This window comes from Mobula birostris, chromosome 17 (genome assembly GCF_030028105.1).
Source record: "Mobula birostris isolate sMobBir1 chromosome 17, sMobBir1.hap1, whole genome shotgun sequence".
In the NCBI taxonomy this organism is placed as follows: Eukaryota; Metazoa; Chordata; class Chondrichthyes; order Myliobatiformes; family Myliobatidae; genus Mobula; species Mobula birostris.
The window spans coordinates 24,072,532-24,089,139 of NC_092386.1; the positions used below are offsets into that span (position 1 = coordinate 24,072,532).

A 16,608-nucleotide genomic window follows, 5' to 3' on the forward strand; every position below is an offset into this window, starting at 1 on the left:
TGCACATTTGAAATTCTGTACCAGACCATGATGCACCTGGCCAGTTTTGTAAGGGTATTCAATGACAAGTCAAACCTCCTAACGGCTGGACCCAGGATATCAGACATGTTAATGCACAGGAATTTAAAGCTCCTGGCTCTCTCCACTGCTGATCCACCATCGTGGCCTTGCACATGCTTGCTCTCCTTCCCCTTCCAGAAGTCAACAATCAGTTCTTTAGTTTTGTTGACATTGAGCAAGAGGTTGTTGGTACTGTACCACTCAACCAGATGTCCTATCTCACTCCTGCACACTGACCAAAGATGCCTCTAAATTTTTTTTTTTACAACAGCTGCACACACCAACTATTGGTCAGAACAGCAATTAATTTTATTTTATTTTTTTTTTTTTAAAACACGGCCTGAAAATTAAGTGGCATTTTAAAGAAACATCATATAAAAGAAAATTCCAGGTGAGTGGCAACAAAGGCTATGTGCACGGGAGCATTTCAGTTACTGCGCGGCAGCACACCTGCACAGCTTAGAGGGAACAGTGACACTGAATCATCACCACCTGCAATTCATCCAACAATAGCGGTATCATGAAATTTGTATATAGCACTGGACCTGTGCTTAGCAACACAGTCACATGTATAAAGATTAGAACAGGGGACTAAGCATTCTTGTATTCAAATCCTCTTGCAATAAAGGCCAACAAATCATTTGCCTTTCTAATTACTTGGTACTCTTGCACGTCACCTTTCAGTGATTTGAGTGAAATTGTGTCCTCCTAAAAACCATCTCTCACCATTTAAAAAGAAAATGTTTTAAAATCAAAATGGTCTCATGTTTTTCATACATTTCCTGTGTCCACCCACTCACAGCCTATTTGAACCACTTGGGCCCCTCACAGACCACATTCCTGCTGAGCTTTGCATATTCAGCAGCCCTGGATATACTACTGAAATTGGTTTATTGTCACATGTAGTCTTGAATACTGTTGATAACAGATTAGATCATTACACCATACATTGAGAGAGAACAAGGTATAATAGCAAAAAGTAGAATAAAGTGTAACAGCTATGGAGAAAGTGCAGTACAGGTAAACAAGGTGCAACATCATAACAAAGTAGGTTGTGAGGTCAAGTCAGTCTCATCATACTAAGGAATCATTTAATATCACCATATCTTGTTGTTGTTCCTCTCCACACATTGTGGTACTCCAACCCAGCATGCATGGAAAGCGTGCAAGGGGCCCGCCAGATTTGAACCCGGGACCACTCGCCTCACAGTCTGGTGGGGGTGTCACTACACCACCAGCCAATCACCATATCTAATTAAATCATATTACCGTTGTCCCTCATCCACATCACTGAACTGGGGGTCCCAACACCAATCGCTGAAACCCCTACCAGCTACAGCCTCCCAACCTGGCACCTCTTTTTTCCTACTCCAACTGTTCAATTAGTGTAGGGAGTGTGAATCAGAGTCTAAAATGAACAAAATATCTTTGCAGTTGCTTCAGCAAAGATATTTGAGGATGACAGATAAAACGGCAGCTGGTGTGGTCAATAAAGTGTACAGTGGATCGTGGTTAAATTACTCACCTAGCATTACGATTCCTGAATCGCTGTGCAGAGAGCTGTATTTGAATTTAGTTCCAAATTATTAAGTAAATCTGGAATTATCAGCAGCAACCATAAACTTCTATGTTATTGTAATCAGAATGGAAGGAGGCCATTTGACTGGTCAAGATTCTCCCAGCCTTATTCTGAGAGAAGTCTGGAGTTGACATGTCAGTTAGCCCAGCTGCCTTTTAGCTCCAGTAACCAGAGTTCAATCCTCTCCTTCAATGTGCAGAGTAAAAAACCTTCCTTTAATATCCCCCTTGAACTTCCCACCCCTTACCTGAAAGCCATGTCCTCTTGTATTGAGCAGTGGTGCCCTGGGGAAGAGGCGCTGGCTATCCACTCTATCTATTCCTCTTATTATCTTGTACACCTCTATCATGTCTCCTCTCATCCTCCTTCTCTCCAAAGAGTAAAGCCCTAGCTCCCTTAATCTCTGATCATAATGCATACTCTCTAAACCAGGCAGCATCCTGGTAAATCTCCTCTGTACCCTTTCCAATGCTTCCACATCCTTCCTATAGTGAGGCGACCAGAACTGGACACAGTACTCCAAGTGTGGCTAACCAGAGTTTTATAGAGCTGCATCATTACATCGCAACACTTAAACTCTATTCCTCGACTTATGAAAACTAACACCCCATAAGCTTTCTTACCTACCTGTGAGGCAACTTTCAGGGATCTGTGGACATGTACCCCCAGATCCCTCTGCTCCTCCACACTACCACGTATCCTGCCATTTACTTTGTACTCTGCAATGAATTTTCATCTCCTTCTACCACCGCAGCAATGCTTGCCAAACCCTTACCATAAATGTCCAAGGAGATTTTCCTTCATTTCATTTGTCAATCACCTCCTCTGCTCTTACGAGAACAGCAATCTCTCTAGAATATCCACAAAGCCACATCCTGAGAGGAAATCAAATTGCTACGTTTTAAGGAAGTGAAAAAATCATGGGTCCTTTTGTACTAAGATCTGTATTACATTCTGAACTAAGTTTTTCAAGAATGCTGCCAGGACTTGAGGGCTTGACAACAGAGAGGAGTAGGGCAGGCTAGGACTTTATTCCTTGGATTACAGGAGACAAAAGGGTATAAACTTACAAAGAGCGTTGATAGGGTGAATGTGCATAATTTTTTTCACCAGAGGTGTTGGAACCAAAAACCAGGTGGTATAGGTTTAAGGGATAACTTTAAAAGGGGCCTGAAGGGAAACTTCTTCACACAGAGGGAAGGTACATTAACATTTAAAAGACATTTGGTTAAGCACATGAATAGGAAAGGTTTAGAGGAAAAGGGGACAAAGATGGGCAAATGGTGGGCTCATTGGTCAATATAGGTAAGTTGAGCCGAAGAGCTTGTCCTGCGTTATCACTTTATGGCTCGCAGAAAGCCATGGCATTTGTAAGAATGCCATTCCATTCTCTTACCAAATCAGTTTGGTTGGATTGATTCTATGTCAGAGTCTCCATGACTCACTGTGAAATTCTGGCGTGACTACTGCTCTGCACATGACCACAATAAACTGCAGAGTTTATCACAGGAACCAGCCTCCCTTCAATGGGCTCTGTCTGTACTTCTCACTGCTTCAGTGAAGCAGCCAACATAATCAAAGACCCCACCCACTCTGGACATCCTTCCTCCTCACGGCCATTGGGCAGAAGATACAAAAGCTGAAGGTACATAACACCAGGCTCAAGGGCAACTTCTATCTCATTGTTATCAACTCTTAGGAGGACCTCTTGCGTGACAAGATGGACTCTTGCCCTCACTGTGATCTTGCACTTTTTCATTCACCTGCACTGCATAGTTTCAGTAGCTTTTACACGTTATTCTGCATTGTTACTGTTTTACCTCATTATAGCTCAATGCAATTTAAAGAGATTTGATCTGTATAAACAGCATGCAAGACAAGCTTTTTGCTGCTGCTTGGTACATGTGGCATTAATAAACCAATATCTATAGTTATTGGGAATTTTAATTTATCCAAAATACAAGAATAAACAAGGAAAATTGGTCAAGGTTCATTTCGAACCAATCCACCATCAGCAGTCTTCCATCCCCAGTCATGATGGAAATTGCCTTTGTTCTTCCTCCTCTCTCAAATTCTTCACCACATTACCTGGAAGGATTCTCCCTCATATGCACGCACACATAAATAATTAAAATGCCACAAATATTTGAAACAAAAGGATTGCAGACCCAGAAATGGAAAATTTGACAGAATTTACAAAAGTAGGCAAGGAATTTGTAAGCTATTGAAAGCCAACACGGAATTACATTTTAAATTTATAGACCTTTTAAGGCAAATTAAGCAAGAAATTTTCAAACGCATCCTGAGCAATAGTTGAGACCACCCAAGTCACTTTCAAAACTGCCCTTTGTTAGTCAAGGAAGTTTAGAAGCAAGAGATAAACAGGAAAGCCTTTTCCTGATGGAAAACATTGTCTCAAAAAGCACTGAACATAGATTCAACCAAAATACTCAAAAGTGAATGAGAAACATCAGGCATGGAAAATTCCGCAAGGACAAGCAGGGTTGTGGGACCAATTGAATTATTTTATTTCCATAAAGTGCTATGGCTGCCATCTGTGATTATCGTGATTCAAATGGAGCTATATTTGTTAAAGGAAAATGGTGCATTTGCTCTGAGCATTTATTAAGGTAATCTTCCACAAAAAGGTAAAGCTGCAGCAAGGAGACAAAGAGATGATGCCTCCTGAGAGACAGTGTATTTAAAATAGCTCACATGGCAATCAAGCCACATTTTCAAATTGGGTCAGCCTGGAGAAGTAAAACATGATACATTGAGTATAATTACCTTGGGAAGAGTTAAATTACAAATAATAGAATCAAAACAAAAATCATTAATGCTGAAAATACAGGGCAGGTGCCATCTGTAAGGCCTGGGTGCCAATTCAAAATTTAAAATTTTAAAGCAGCAATGAAAGCTGACACAGAAAAGGAGGTATGAACTGTGAATTCTGCACCTGACAAAGGAATCTGAGGATGATTGGCAGCAGATTTCAATTTACACCATCTTTTTGTTGTGCTCCTAATATTTTAAAATGGAGTCTCTCCAAAATTTTCAAACAAGAGGTCAAACAGTAAACGCTACTTCATCTCTACAGAGCACAAAAATCAATCTGTTGTCCAAAAAATTAAATGCATTTCTGGTTCAGATACAAATGAGGAAGGTCACCTGAAGTTGTTGAATTCACTATTAAGTCCAGAAAGCTGCATTATTTTCTACATTATTTGTGTATGTGTCAGAATTTTCACCAGCATTGGGCCAACACGATTTATTTAAATTTTTGTTTACAGGTACAGCAGGCGTGTGACCAATTAACCGACTAACTTGTTAACTTGTACATCTTGGGAATGTGGGAGGAAACTAGAGCACTCAGCAAAACCACAGTCACAGAGAGAATGTACAAAAAATAACATTTGTAACACAATAGCACCCAAAAAATGTGCTACAAATCTATCCTACCTGTCACATTCATGTACTTTTACCCAATCTTTTCTTGAATTATTAAATTTGAATCTCACCATGCCAGTGCATTATAACTCTAAATTACAAGCTCTAAATTAGCAAATTCCAGACTAACTTAACAAGTAAAAAAAAACCTTCTCAGATTGATAAGTGAATCATTAGCCATCACCTTATGTCTCATACATATTTCCGCTGTAAGTAGCAGTTTCTCTTTATCTTCGCAATCATGAGCAACTATCAAATCTTCTCTGCATCAAGGTCAACATGCAGTTTTCTTGTAACAAATGTATTCATTCTCACTACCACCTTAAAAATATTCTCCATTTATGACTAAATAGAACATTCTCATAACTTTAAAGGCATTCACACCAAAAATTATGATTAAAAATTCAAGAATCTAACACATGAAAACAACATATTAATGTGGAATAATTGGCTGTCAGACAGAAAATATGGCTTTGAGAGTAAATGAAGATCCTTTGGAGAAAGATTGAATTTCCACAACACAAGAGTCATGGTTGAATAATTTACTCAGGTTTTGAATATTGTACATTCAAAATGTAAAATGCCTCAGAAATAACAAAGTTGAGATAGGTTGTAAAAAAACCTTTAAAATGCAACTTATTGTGAAGAAACTCACATTCGTAGGGTATGATTTGGAGAGTGGATTACAATTTCTCTAAACAACATTGGGTGTGTGTGTGTGTGTGTGTGTGTGTGTGTGTGTGTGTGTGTGTGTGTGTGTGTGTGTGTGTAATACAATAAAGTCAATCTATTATGAAAATGGAGTCTAACAGTGGTGGGAACAGAAACTACATCAACTACTCCCAATAGGAGCAAAGCAATTTCTCAAAAAGACCCAATGAATGGAGGAAAGCTGCAGGTAAATTATGTGCATTATAGCAATCTTACTCATTTTATAATAGTATTGCACCAAACTTGATTGACAGGCAAATTACCTAGTCAACTTTATTCAAGCTGACTAATACAATGTCATTATAAGTAGCTTTTAAAATATATACAAGTCCACTGGGTGATTTGTCAGACAAGGACCATGATTAGCATATTAGATTCCTGCAGTCAAAGATTGTTCAAAAAAAAATCTACAATCTACATAGAGTAAAATCTCTTCATAAGTTTTATTTACCTTCTATCTTACCCATCAGTTGAGAGAGACAATTAAAATGCTAAAACTCAGAAATAATTGAATTCCTGGGCATATAATATGGGGATTCTGGCTGCCTGCAGAAATGCATGGTCTACATTCATTGGCAAAGTCACTAATGATGTTATAAAGGATGAGCTTGTCTCTCAGGTTTCATTGCACTGAGTATAAAATTCAAAAGTGCAGCAATTGCTCCACCCATTTTTTTCAGCAGCAAAACAGCGCCTTAAAGTTGTCTTTGAAGTCTTAACACAAAAAAAACTTAATTTTCCAGGTTCACAGCATAGTGTTCCCATGCCACCGTGCAATATTGAACAGATTGCCAGTTTTAGCATATTTCCTAATGATATGTTGCAATTTCTCAGAGATCTTTACCAGCAGCTCTTAAAGGGTCATTCCACAATTCAAGTAACACTTTTGTCGCTCTGTGTAGCGACTGAATGATAGGAGGGAGAGGGTTCCTAACTTGGGGTGCATGAACCCCTTGCTTAATGGTATTGGTCTATGGCATAAAAAAAGTTTGCGAGGGTCACTGGGACCTGAACAAGCTGGCGAAAAACAGTGCAGCGCAAAGAAATCTTCTTTGAGCAAGGGAAGCATCTTAATAAAACAGTGAGCAGCCAACTGAGATGTAGTAGAGATAAGAAGAACTGCCCAGAAAGAGCCTGAGCCTAAGATGTTGAGAGAGACTGTGAATAATTTCCATGTCAAAAAAATTCTAGACACACAAGGGTGTAATGTAAAGTTGCACAAAATAGACCACACTTTGGACAAAGAACAACTTGAGCATTAACTCTTAAAGTAGCACAATTTTAACATTAGCATTTATAAGAAAGCCTGATTACTATGTAACCATATAAAAATTACCAAATATAATTATACAAAAATTATCATTTGCTGGCTGCAAGAAAATGAATTGCAGGGTTGTAGATGCTGACATATGTACTTTGATAATAAATTTACTTTGAAATTGAAGTTGAAAATTTCATGTTTACTGATATTTTTTCCTGTTGCTTTAGTGCTACCGCCATTTCATCTGGCAGGGGAAAGAGGAGAGAAAGAGAGGGAAAGAGAAAGTTTATGCTTGGCAAAATTCAGTTTTCAGAGAATAGCAATCCAAGCCAAAAATAGACAAGCACCAACAGGCCCAGAAAAATAACAAGCAACACACATAAAAGTCAGGACTAACTGAAAGAAGAGACAGTAAGAGATTTGAAAGTGGGAGGGGCAGGGGGAGATCCAAAATCATAGAAGACAGGAGGGGGAGGGATGGAGCTAAGAGATGGAAAGTTGATTGGCAAAAGGGATACCCTCTCCCCCTCCCAAATCTCTTACTATCTCTTCTTTCAGTCAGTCCTGACGAAGGGTCTCGGCCCGAAACGTCAACTGTACCTCTTCCTTGGGATGCTGCCTGGCCTGCTGCGTTCACCAGCAACTTTATGTGTGTTGCTTGAAATTCCAGCATCTGCAGATTTCCTCGTGTTTGCAGAAAAATAGCATACAATTGCTGTACATAAAATTGTATCTGTTTTTAAATCTCACAGGTTTTTGTTTTGGAATATGAACGGATCTTTTACTACTCATTAATAGCACGAAAATCTAAAAGACAGGAACAGGTCAAGCATTGTTGGTAATGAAACGGTGAGGCAGATCTTAGGGATGAGAAAACGGGTAAAGTGCTGTATTAGGAGTAGCTGAGTAGTTTTCAGCAGCACCAAACTAGTCCAAGTGTAATTTGATATTCATTGACACTTCACTGCCTGGCCCTCTTTCCACAGTCCAACTCTTGCATCATGGTGCCTTAAAATCCAGTAACTTCCTCAATCTGCCACTCACTTCTCCCTCAATGGTATTGACACAGCCACACCTGGTTAGTTAAATACAAGTCACCCAGTGTCCCATTCCCAGATCAAGCATCATCCCACCATCTCAATACATCTTCCCACTGAGATTTCCCTCATTCTCCCACAATACCAGTCCTCTCGATCTCCAGCCACATTTTCTCTTCCCATGTTCTTCCAGGTTATGGAACATGATCTTAGAACTTCTCTCACCCTGGTATTTTGGGATGTTTGTGAAATAATAGTATAAAGTGAAACTCTCAAATTACTACCATTAAGCAAATATCCACCCAAGGATGCCAGACCACATTTTTGAAACACTCAGTTCTCACTCTTTGAGCTTCAGTCAGGTAATTCATTTGGGCCTAGCCCAGCTCCTAACACAGCTTCCTCCTGCCTGTGCTCACCTGCTCTGGATGTGGAGAACCCATCTCGCAGACCCACCACCCATAGTAACCAGATGCAGAGGCATCGGCCTCAGGTGCATATTGTTGAGACACTTACCCCAGAATAATCCCCTAACCATCTGGAGATAAAGCCTTGGTTTCTGTGAGGTATTCCACGTTATGTCTAATGTTTCTGATATTCAACGGAGTTAAGGAGGAGAAATACCAGCGGATGTCACCCCTCCACATCCCTCCCATTTGGCTGCACAAATGTAGGATTTCAAGAATTATTGAGATTTAAGTCAGTAAGATTCATGTTGGTTTGAATAAACAAAATACAACAAAACTGAACACAACAATGAAACAATTAATTTGCAGCAATTACACTGCCCATGTATAATTCAAACAGACAGATGTGGGCATTCTAAAACTACTAACCAAGTGTGAAATATTATGAGTATATGGTTTCAACAAGTGGTGCAGCCTGGGAGCAGTGGGAATGTTTTGTCCTCGAAAAGTGGGCCAGATTTTAAATGTTTATACTCACAAAGAAGGCTTAAAATGTAAAACTGTCCTTCTTTGAAGTCATTGTGTTGAAATATATAGACAAGCAATTGAATCATCAAGCTGTGGAAGGCTTAGAGCCAAGTGCTGGAAAATGGCATTGGTAAAGATGGGTACTGAAGAGTTGGCACGAACTGTGTGGGCTGAAGAGCTCATCTCTGCTGTGCAACTCTCCCACTCGTTTACTCTGGTAACCAAAACATTCACTATTCAGTCATCTGGATGAATATTAAAAACATTTTCATATAAATATGCAGATGAAGGGGAAGACTCATTTTTAAAACTGCAAAATCTATTCACGTGTAACACTGTAGGCAATAAATATATCTACAGTTTTATAGGATTTTTAAAGATAATCCTGTTTATGGAATATCAGCTGTATTCGATACAAACATTATACACACTTCAATTGTTCAATGTTATGAGGAAGTAAAATCGAACCGACAGTGCACTCGCATAGCTGCTTGAACTGCTGTCAATGCAGTCCTTACGAAATACTTAAAGTCAAGAACAGAGAGTAAGGCAGCTCTTTAATCCTTGTTGCAACTCGACAGTGATAAATACTCCAATGATGTGAACCATAAAGAAACTGATAACATATCACTTTAGCTACTCCTCTAGCCCGAGACAAACTCGAATTAGAACCCATTTTACGTCCAATGAACAAACCGTACATTAAGCTCCCTTTTCCATGCCAGATATTTCAACATGCGTTCATGTTTCAGGTGCTTAACTGCGGCACTATAAATATTTCTCTTCATTCTGCCATAAAGAGGCAGATACCTCTTCAAAAAAAGTTGGAAAAGTTCATCTTTACAAGCAATATTTACACTTTCATGCTCCATGGCAACTAAGTTAATACTTAGTTCCAACTACTGTTACCAACATGCAGTAAGATCAGAAGGTCCATATTTCCTGTAGTGGCGTATATTCTATACCTCAGAAATTTTGGATACTACCAAAAACTGCAAGACTGAGTAAAAATTACTGCAACAATTAACTTACAGCTCTTAATTACTTGTATCCAATTCTGGTCACGTAAATTTAGGGAAGATGTGAAGGATTTGGACTGGGTGCAGAAAAGATTTCTGAGAATGGTTCCAGGGATGAGGGGTTTCAACTACAAGATTAAAGTGGAGATGCTTGTTCTCCTTGTGTAAAAAATAATGTTTATAGAGTTGTTGAAAGTCATGGTTGGTTTAGATAGAGGAAGTGACAGGAAACTATTCTTACTAACAGGTTGGAGGGCCCAAATTTAAAGGTACAAAGAAAATCCTTTTTCTTAAAAAAAGCCCCAAGAATCTATGATCTAAACATTGTTCTCAGTAAGGGAGGTGTAAACAGAATAAATTAGGACTTACAAAAAAACTGTATGGGCACTCAAGGAAGAACAAGTTACAGTGTTGTGGAGAGGTAGGTATTGGAATTGACTGTACCATAGCAATTTTAATTGTGATTCTAGATACTATAATTTTGTCACTGCTTTATTAGATGAACAGATCATAGGATATAGTCTAGTGCTAAAGGTATTATTTCAAACAGGCTTTTCACTCATGGCAAGACTAGATATTCACTGCTGATAATAAATGTTAAGTAAAATAATACATATAAATTGACCTAATAACTGAGTGGATAAAATATACCTACATAAATAGCAAAGACACAATTAGACCAGTGAGAAGCCAAGTTTTATCTTGGATTGTGCTGAGTTAGCCAAGGCAACAGTCTGTGCTAAGATTAGACTCAGGATCCTGGAAATAGGGAAGAGGATTGGTACGACAACTGCTGTGCCCACAACGGCAAGAAACTGCACAGTGTTGCTCTACACATTATGGGAACTCGCCTCCCCTCCACAGGCTCCATCCTTCTCACTGCCTCAGTAAAGCAGCCAGCATAGTCAAAGACCCGACCCACCCCGGACATTCTGTCTTCTCCTTTCTCCCATTGGGCAGGAGATACAAAAGCCTGAAAGCGTATACCACCAGCCTCAAGGACAGCTTCTGCTCTGGTGTTATAAGACTATTAAATGATTCCCTAGTATGATAAGATAAACTAACTCTTAACCTCAATTTACATTGTATGAACTTGTCCTTTATTGTTTACCCATACTGCACTTTCTCTGTATCTGTTAACACTTTATTCTGCATTGCTATTGTTTTAACTTGTTCTACTCAATGCATTGTGTAATTTGACCTGTATGAACCGTATGCAACACTATGTACAGTTTCTCAGAATGTGACAATAAAAAACTAATTTCAATAAAACAGTTTCCAGTCTTGATAAGCAGCTTTTGCAGAAAAAAACTGGGTGTCAGGTTAGCACCAAATTGAGGTGCTTATACGTCCACATTTAATTATTTGTCAATACTCACAGATAAAGATTTTTTAAAAATCACAAAAAAAAGCTCGCAGTGTAAAGTACTGAAACAATGTCCACTCCCTAACTGGTGACTCTGAACCTATTTGCCTCATTGGATTACAATTGCATCCCTTATTATATGGGCCACACCCAAACAGGTTACTTCCAATTAATGATTTTTTAAAAAATCTAACAGCAATGCAAATAAATATCTTGCAGTACATCATTCCTACATTTAATATATGCGCTAGATATTTGACAAGGAGCAAAGAAAAATATTATTTACTGCTAAAATAAATCTAGCTTAAAAGGAAGTCATGTTGCCTGCAATGAATAGGCTATATGGCCCACAGTCTGAGAGCCACTGCACAGAAAACCTACATCCTAATATGTTTCACCGTGATCTAGAATGGCAAACAAACATTCCGAGTTCTTCATTAGTTTTTGTTTGGACGAAATATAGAATACTGTACATCATTATGATCTCATTGAAACCTATCAAGCATGGACTCAGAATACAAGGATGCCCCTTCAGATCAAAGATGAGGAGGAATTTCTTTAGCTAGAAGGAGGTGAATCTGTACAGCTCTTTGTCATAGATGGCTGTGGTGGCCAAGTCATTGGGTATATTTAAAGTGGAAATCAATAGTTTCTTGATTAGTAATGGAGAAGCCAGGAGAATAAAGTTGAGAGGGATAATAAATAATTCATGATTAAATGATGGCGCAAACCCGGTGGGCCGAATAGCTCAATTCTGTTCTTATGCCTTATGGTCGTTGTATGTTCAGATAAACAGCTAAAAATATACAACCAAACATTTGCATTTCTCTGCTGGACCATAAGTGACCTTGATCAAAATCATGTGAGAGCCATGCTATCAATCATGTTCTGCTGTGAAAAAAGCCTGAAGTATGGGGAGCAAAATAGCAAAAGGGAAAATTTCTATAGCAAAGGTGAATAGCAGAATATACTGAACAGGTGAAAAATCAAAATAACATTGTGTGAGTTTCCTTCAGTTATTTTAATAATAATAATTAGACAACTATTATTCTTAGCTAATTTCACATACATAAAAACTGAAATATCTTTGAAGGTCTACACTTTCTGGTAAACTAATGCACCCAAAGAATCACATATTTTATATTTTCAAACTATTTTACTGAGTTTATTAATCTCACCCATAATTGTAGATACATGATTTATACTTCCAACAGCCATTGTATTTTAATGCATTTATCTCTATTTGTAGGTCATTGAGACTACTTGCCACAAGAACATAAATGACATAGAAATAAATTCTATAAAATAATGAATTTCAAAAGTTAAAAGATTTCAGAAACATGTTTGAGAAAAGGGTTTCAGATGACCTACATTAATCTTAGTTAAAAACAGATAGTGTGATGTTCCACAGATATGACAACAATCTGCTTCTCATCAGGGCCCATTCAATCTGCCTTTTGAGCTACCTTTAAGTACATCACATGACATTACATCATAAATTTTTAAAATGCATTATGTCATCATCTGCATGATTAAAAAAAACACATTGGTTTTCCCACCTCCTGCAATCTCTAGAATTTCAACATCTGTTTGAAGATCACAAATTTCTTTGCAGTTTTCATTTCATTCCAAAACAAAAGCACTAATCTTGCCACCCTCCTTGCAGCCTGCAACTCCCTACTTTCGAGCAATCTCCATAAACTACACACTATGTTTGCCAGGCTGCTGTGCGAATTAATAAATACTCGCTTTCCCAGTTCTGACAAAAGATATTTGACACGGAATGTTAATGCTGCTTCTCTTTTGAGAAATGCTACCTGACCTGAGTGTTTCTAGCATTTTGGTCTTTCTTTTGCATGTTGGATGTTCAAAGGTCTTCTTTTGTTTTTATGGGTTCTACTGGGTTTTTTTTGATTTGTGGCTGCCTGAAAGGAGACAAATCTCAAATGTTGTATGAAGTATACATAATTTGAACATTATTGTAGGTTTCCAGCATTTACAATGAGTCTTTGGTTTTCACTTGTATATAGTGTTTTGGATGCTCTAGTTTATTTTGAAAATACAATGGATTCCAGTTAATTGGGCTAGCGATTAATCTGGACAGCCACTTATTTGGGACAACTTTTAAAGAACAAAAACTAATCAAGGAAACAGCCAGGATTCCTTTTATTTATTTGGGACACTAAGCCACTTAATTGGGCAGGAGACTGTTGCTAAACAGTTTCTAACTAGTGTCAGTCACATGCACTTGTATGGCTGTTTGACACCACACCATGCTTGGAGTGAACCAGTTTTTAAATAGTGCCAGCTGCATGCACTTGTGGTCAATATTGATCTTGTTCATTTGCAGTCAATCAAAAGAACACACAGTATACACTGAATGAATTCCTCTGTTGATAACAATTAGGAACAAATAGAGTTTTATATAGTACAGTAGTTTAACTACTGTACTTTTTAAAACTGTTCTAATTTTCATTTAAAATACATAAGTTGTTATTTAGTTAAAATGGTAGTTTGTCTTTTTCAGAACCTTTTAACTATTTCCATGAAACTTCTAATTGGGGCAGCTGCTTTAATTGGGCCAAAATGTACTGGTCCTCATGTGTCCCAATTAATCGGAATCCACTGTATATAAAGCTCTTCAAATAGTTCAGTACTAAATGCAAATCTTTCACATTACATTGAAGCTAGAAAGATCAATTTCTACCCTCGGATGAATTTGATATAGTGGACAGTGCTACTATGATTAAGTTGAGTAATCCAGGTGAAGTCACTTCTGAGCACTACTGGGAACTGCAGGATGTGAACAATCAAGTGCAGAACTGATTTAGGTTACGGCGACTGCAACAAGATCAAGGTTAGCACAGTAGAGAGGCGATCCCCATATGACAGAAGGTTTGCTTTTCTAGAAAGCGGCCTATATCGCTATTTCACATAACGCAAAGCAGCGTCATCTGCGCATGTGTCAATAAATACAAACTGAAAAAATATCGTTTGGATTTACTTACTTCCCACAGAAATATGACGATTCCGTAACGGCAAATTTCTATAACCCAGGGGTTGCCTGTACATGTTTACTAGACAAATAGGTACGAGACCGATGGACAATTGACACTTGTGGAATGGTATACAATCATGATTTAATAATTTTAAAGAATAAAGCAATAAGGGTACTGAATGTAACATACATTTTAGAATGTGTTCATTTAAAGAAGAAATGGGGGCACGATTACCCATAAACAGAAAACTATTAAATACAAATTTAGTACAACATCCTACCAAATTATTCCACAATTCACAGAATGTCTCGATATTTAAATATGTGGGCCATTCCCGTTTCACAAACCATTAATTCATACAGCAAAGAGTAACAACATAGCATCAGGTCCACGTAGATGAACAGACCAGCTCTGAATCGCTAATAGAGATTAAAAACTTTACAGATTCAGATTATAATAAAGCGGATGTCACTTACGATACATAAGCGGGGTAAACGAATCCGATCAAGTTGCAAAGTAAAGATGCTGCATAGCCGACTACAAGGTAAATGGAAATCAATCCAATGCAGGCTGCGAAAATAAACAGAAACACCGTAACACAGGGCACATTAACGGCTTCTTAGCTATATCAAAGGAAACCAGTTCAACAACAGGGCGGAGGCAGGGTATTGTTTACCCGTCGGAGCCCGTTTTCTCAGCAAATGTCGTTAACAGACCCAAAGTAACAGTTTTACATGACGAATCTTTTCACTGTAGTTTTCGACATCGGCGAGTTGGCATATAAAAGTAACATTGGCAGCGACAGGATATTAAGCATTAACCTGAAATGGCCACCTCTCCGTGTTAAATTACAGCAAAAAATATGAACACACGTCACTTCGTTTACAGAAATATTCACTATTCGCACGGTGATTCACAGTCCCGATCGGGACACGTTGTACAATAAAGTACAAAATCAACTGAACTATAATCGGACACTGATTTTACAAATCATCTACTTAAGTAGCATATAGGTGATACTGTTTCAAAGCAGACTATCTGCCGTTTACTAGTTAATAGCAATAGAGTGTTGGAAATAAACGCAGCACGGGTTGTCTCCACCCTGCGCTGACTCACCCAAAGCAATGTAAGTTCTTTTAATTCCCGTCTTGCTTTCGATTTTCCCCAAAACATCCGACAACAGATTTTTCTCCTTCAGGAAGTTATCCAGGCGCTGCATAATGGAAGCGGCCATGACTTTCACTGGCTCACTCAGTGTTCGCAGGTTGCAACACTGATCTCAAACACTGCGACTGAGAACGTCTGCAGCAGGCAGAGCGGGGCGGGGACGCGGGGCGCGTCGCCGATTTCTTCCTCCGCGCCGTCTGTCCGAGGACGTCAAACCCCGGACGTCACAATATCCCCGGCCGGCTTTCTGTCCCATAGCGGGGGGCAAAGGGGACCAGGAGGCACACTTGTTTCAAACATGAACATCCATATTCGTTAATATGCTCGACTTCCTATCGTGTTCTTTTTGATCGTAACTTCTGCGTAAATGTTTATAGTGTACTTTCTAAATTTTCCGTGACCATGTTTACGTAACAAAGTTGCCACACTTGTGATTTCAGGCCTGGTTCCTGACTACCATGGTAGAAAAAAGACTTACATCATCTTGTTTCTCTGAAGTTTTAATTTTCAAGTTTAAGATTCACTTTGAAAATATTCAGCAATACAGCAACGATTTGAAGAGAGGATGGGAGTAATGGATCTAATTGAAACAAGAAAAAGACGTTGGCACAGTAATGCATGGGATCTGTGCTTGGCTATCATTTTGTAGGAAACCTGTGACGCTAAAACTCAGACCAATTTATTTACATAAAGTTACATTCCCACTCTTACCATAATCTGGAGAAGACCACTAACTCTCAAAATTGCCTGGATTTCTTCATCTTTTGGAGAAACGGTGCATCAGCTTGCATGTGGCCAATGGGGAAGAAAGAACTGTTGTTAATTCTGTGGTACCACAGTATGTCAGCTATATGCTACTTAAAACGTTAAAGTAAAATGTAAGAAAAACTCACAATTTCAGTTTGAAGAACTATCAAATCCTCAACCATGCAGACTTGAGGATGGATGGGAGGTAATTTTCAAAATTTCTCTCTCTCTCTCTCATACCAAGCTAAGAGAAATAATAATAATGCATTCAAACAATAAT

The 16,608-nt window shown here is 38.5% G+C and overlaps 1 protein-coding gene across 1 annotated transcript in view; it reads right to left on the minus strand.

The window, feature by feature from the left end:
- reep5 (receptor accessory protein 5) overlaps positions 1-15,906 on the minus strand; it is a 38,891-nt gene extending 22,985 nt beyond the window's left edge. Inside the window, exons 1-2 of the mRNA XM_072281385.1 lie at positions 15,531-15,906; positions 14,891-14,984 (exon numbers count right to left, since the gene is read on the minus strand). Coding sequence (XP_072137486.1) covers positions 14,891-14,984; positions 15,531-15,648 — 212 coding nt within the window. The 5' untranslated portion in view covers positions 15,649-15,906. The remainder of the gene's footprint in view (positions 1-14,890; positions 14,985-15,530) is intronic.
- Positions 15,907-16,608: the final 702 nt, after the last annotated feature.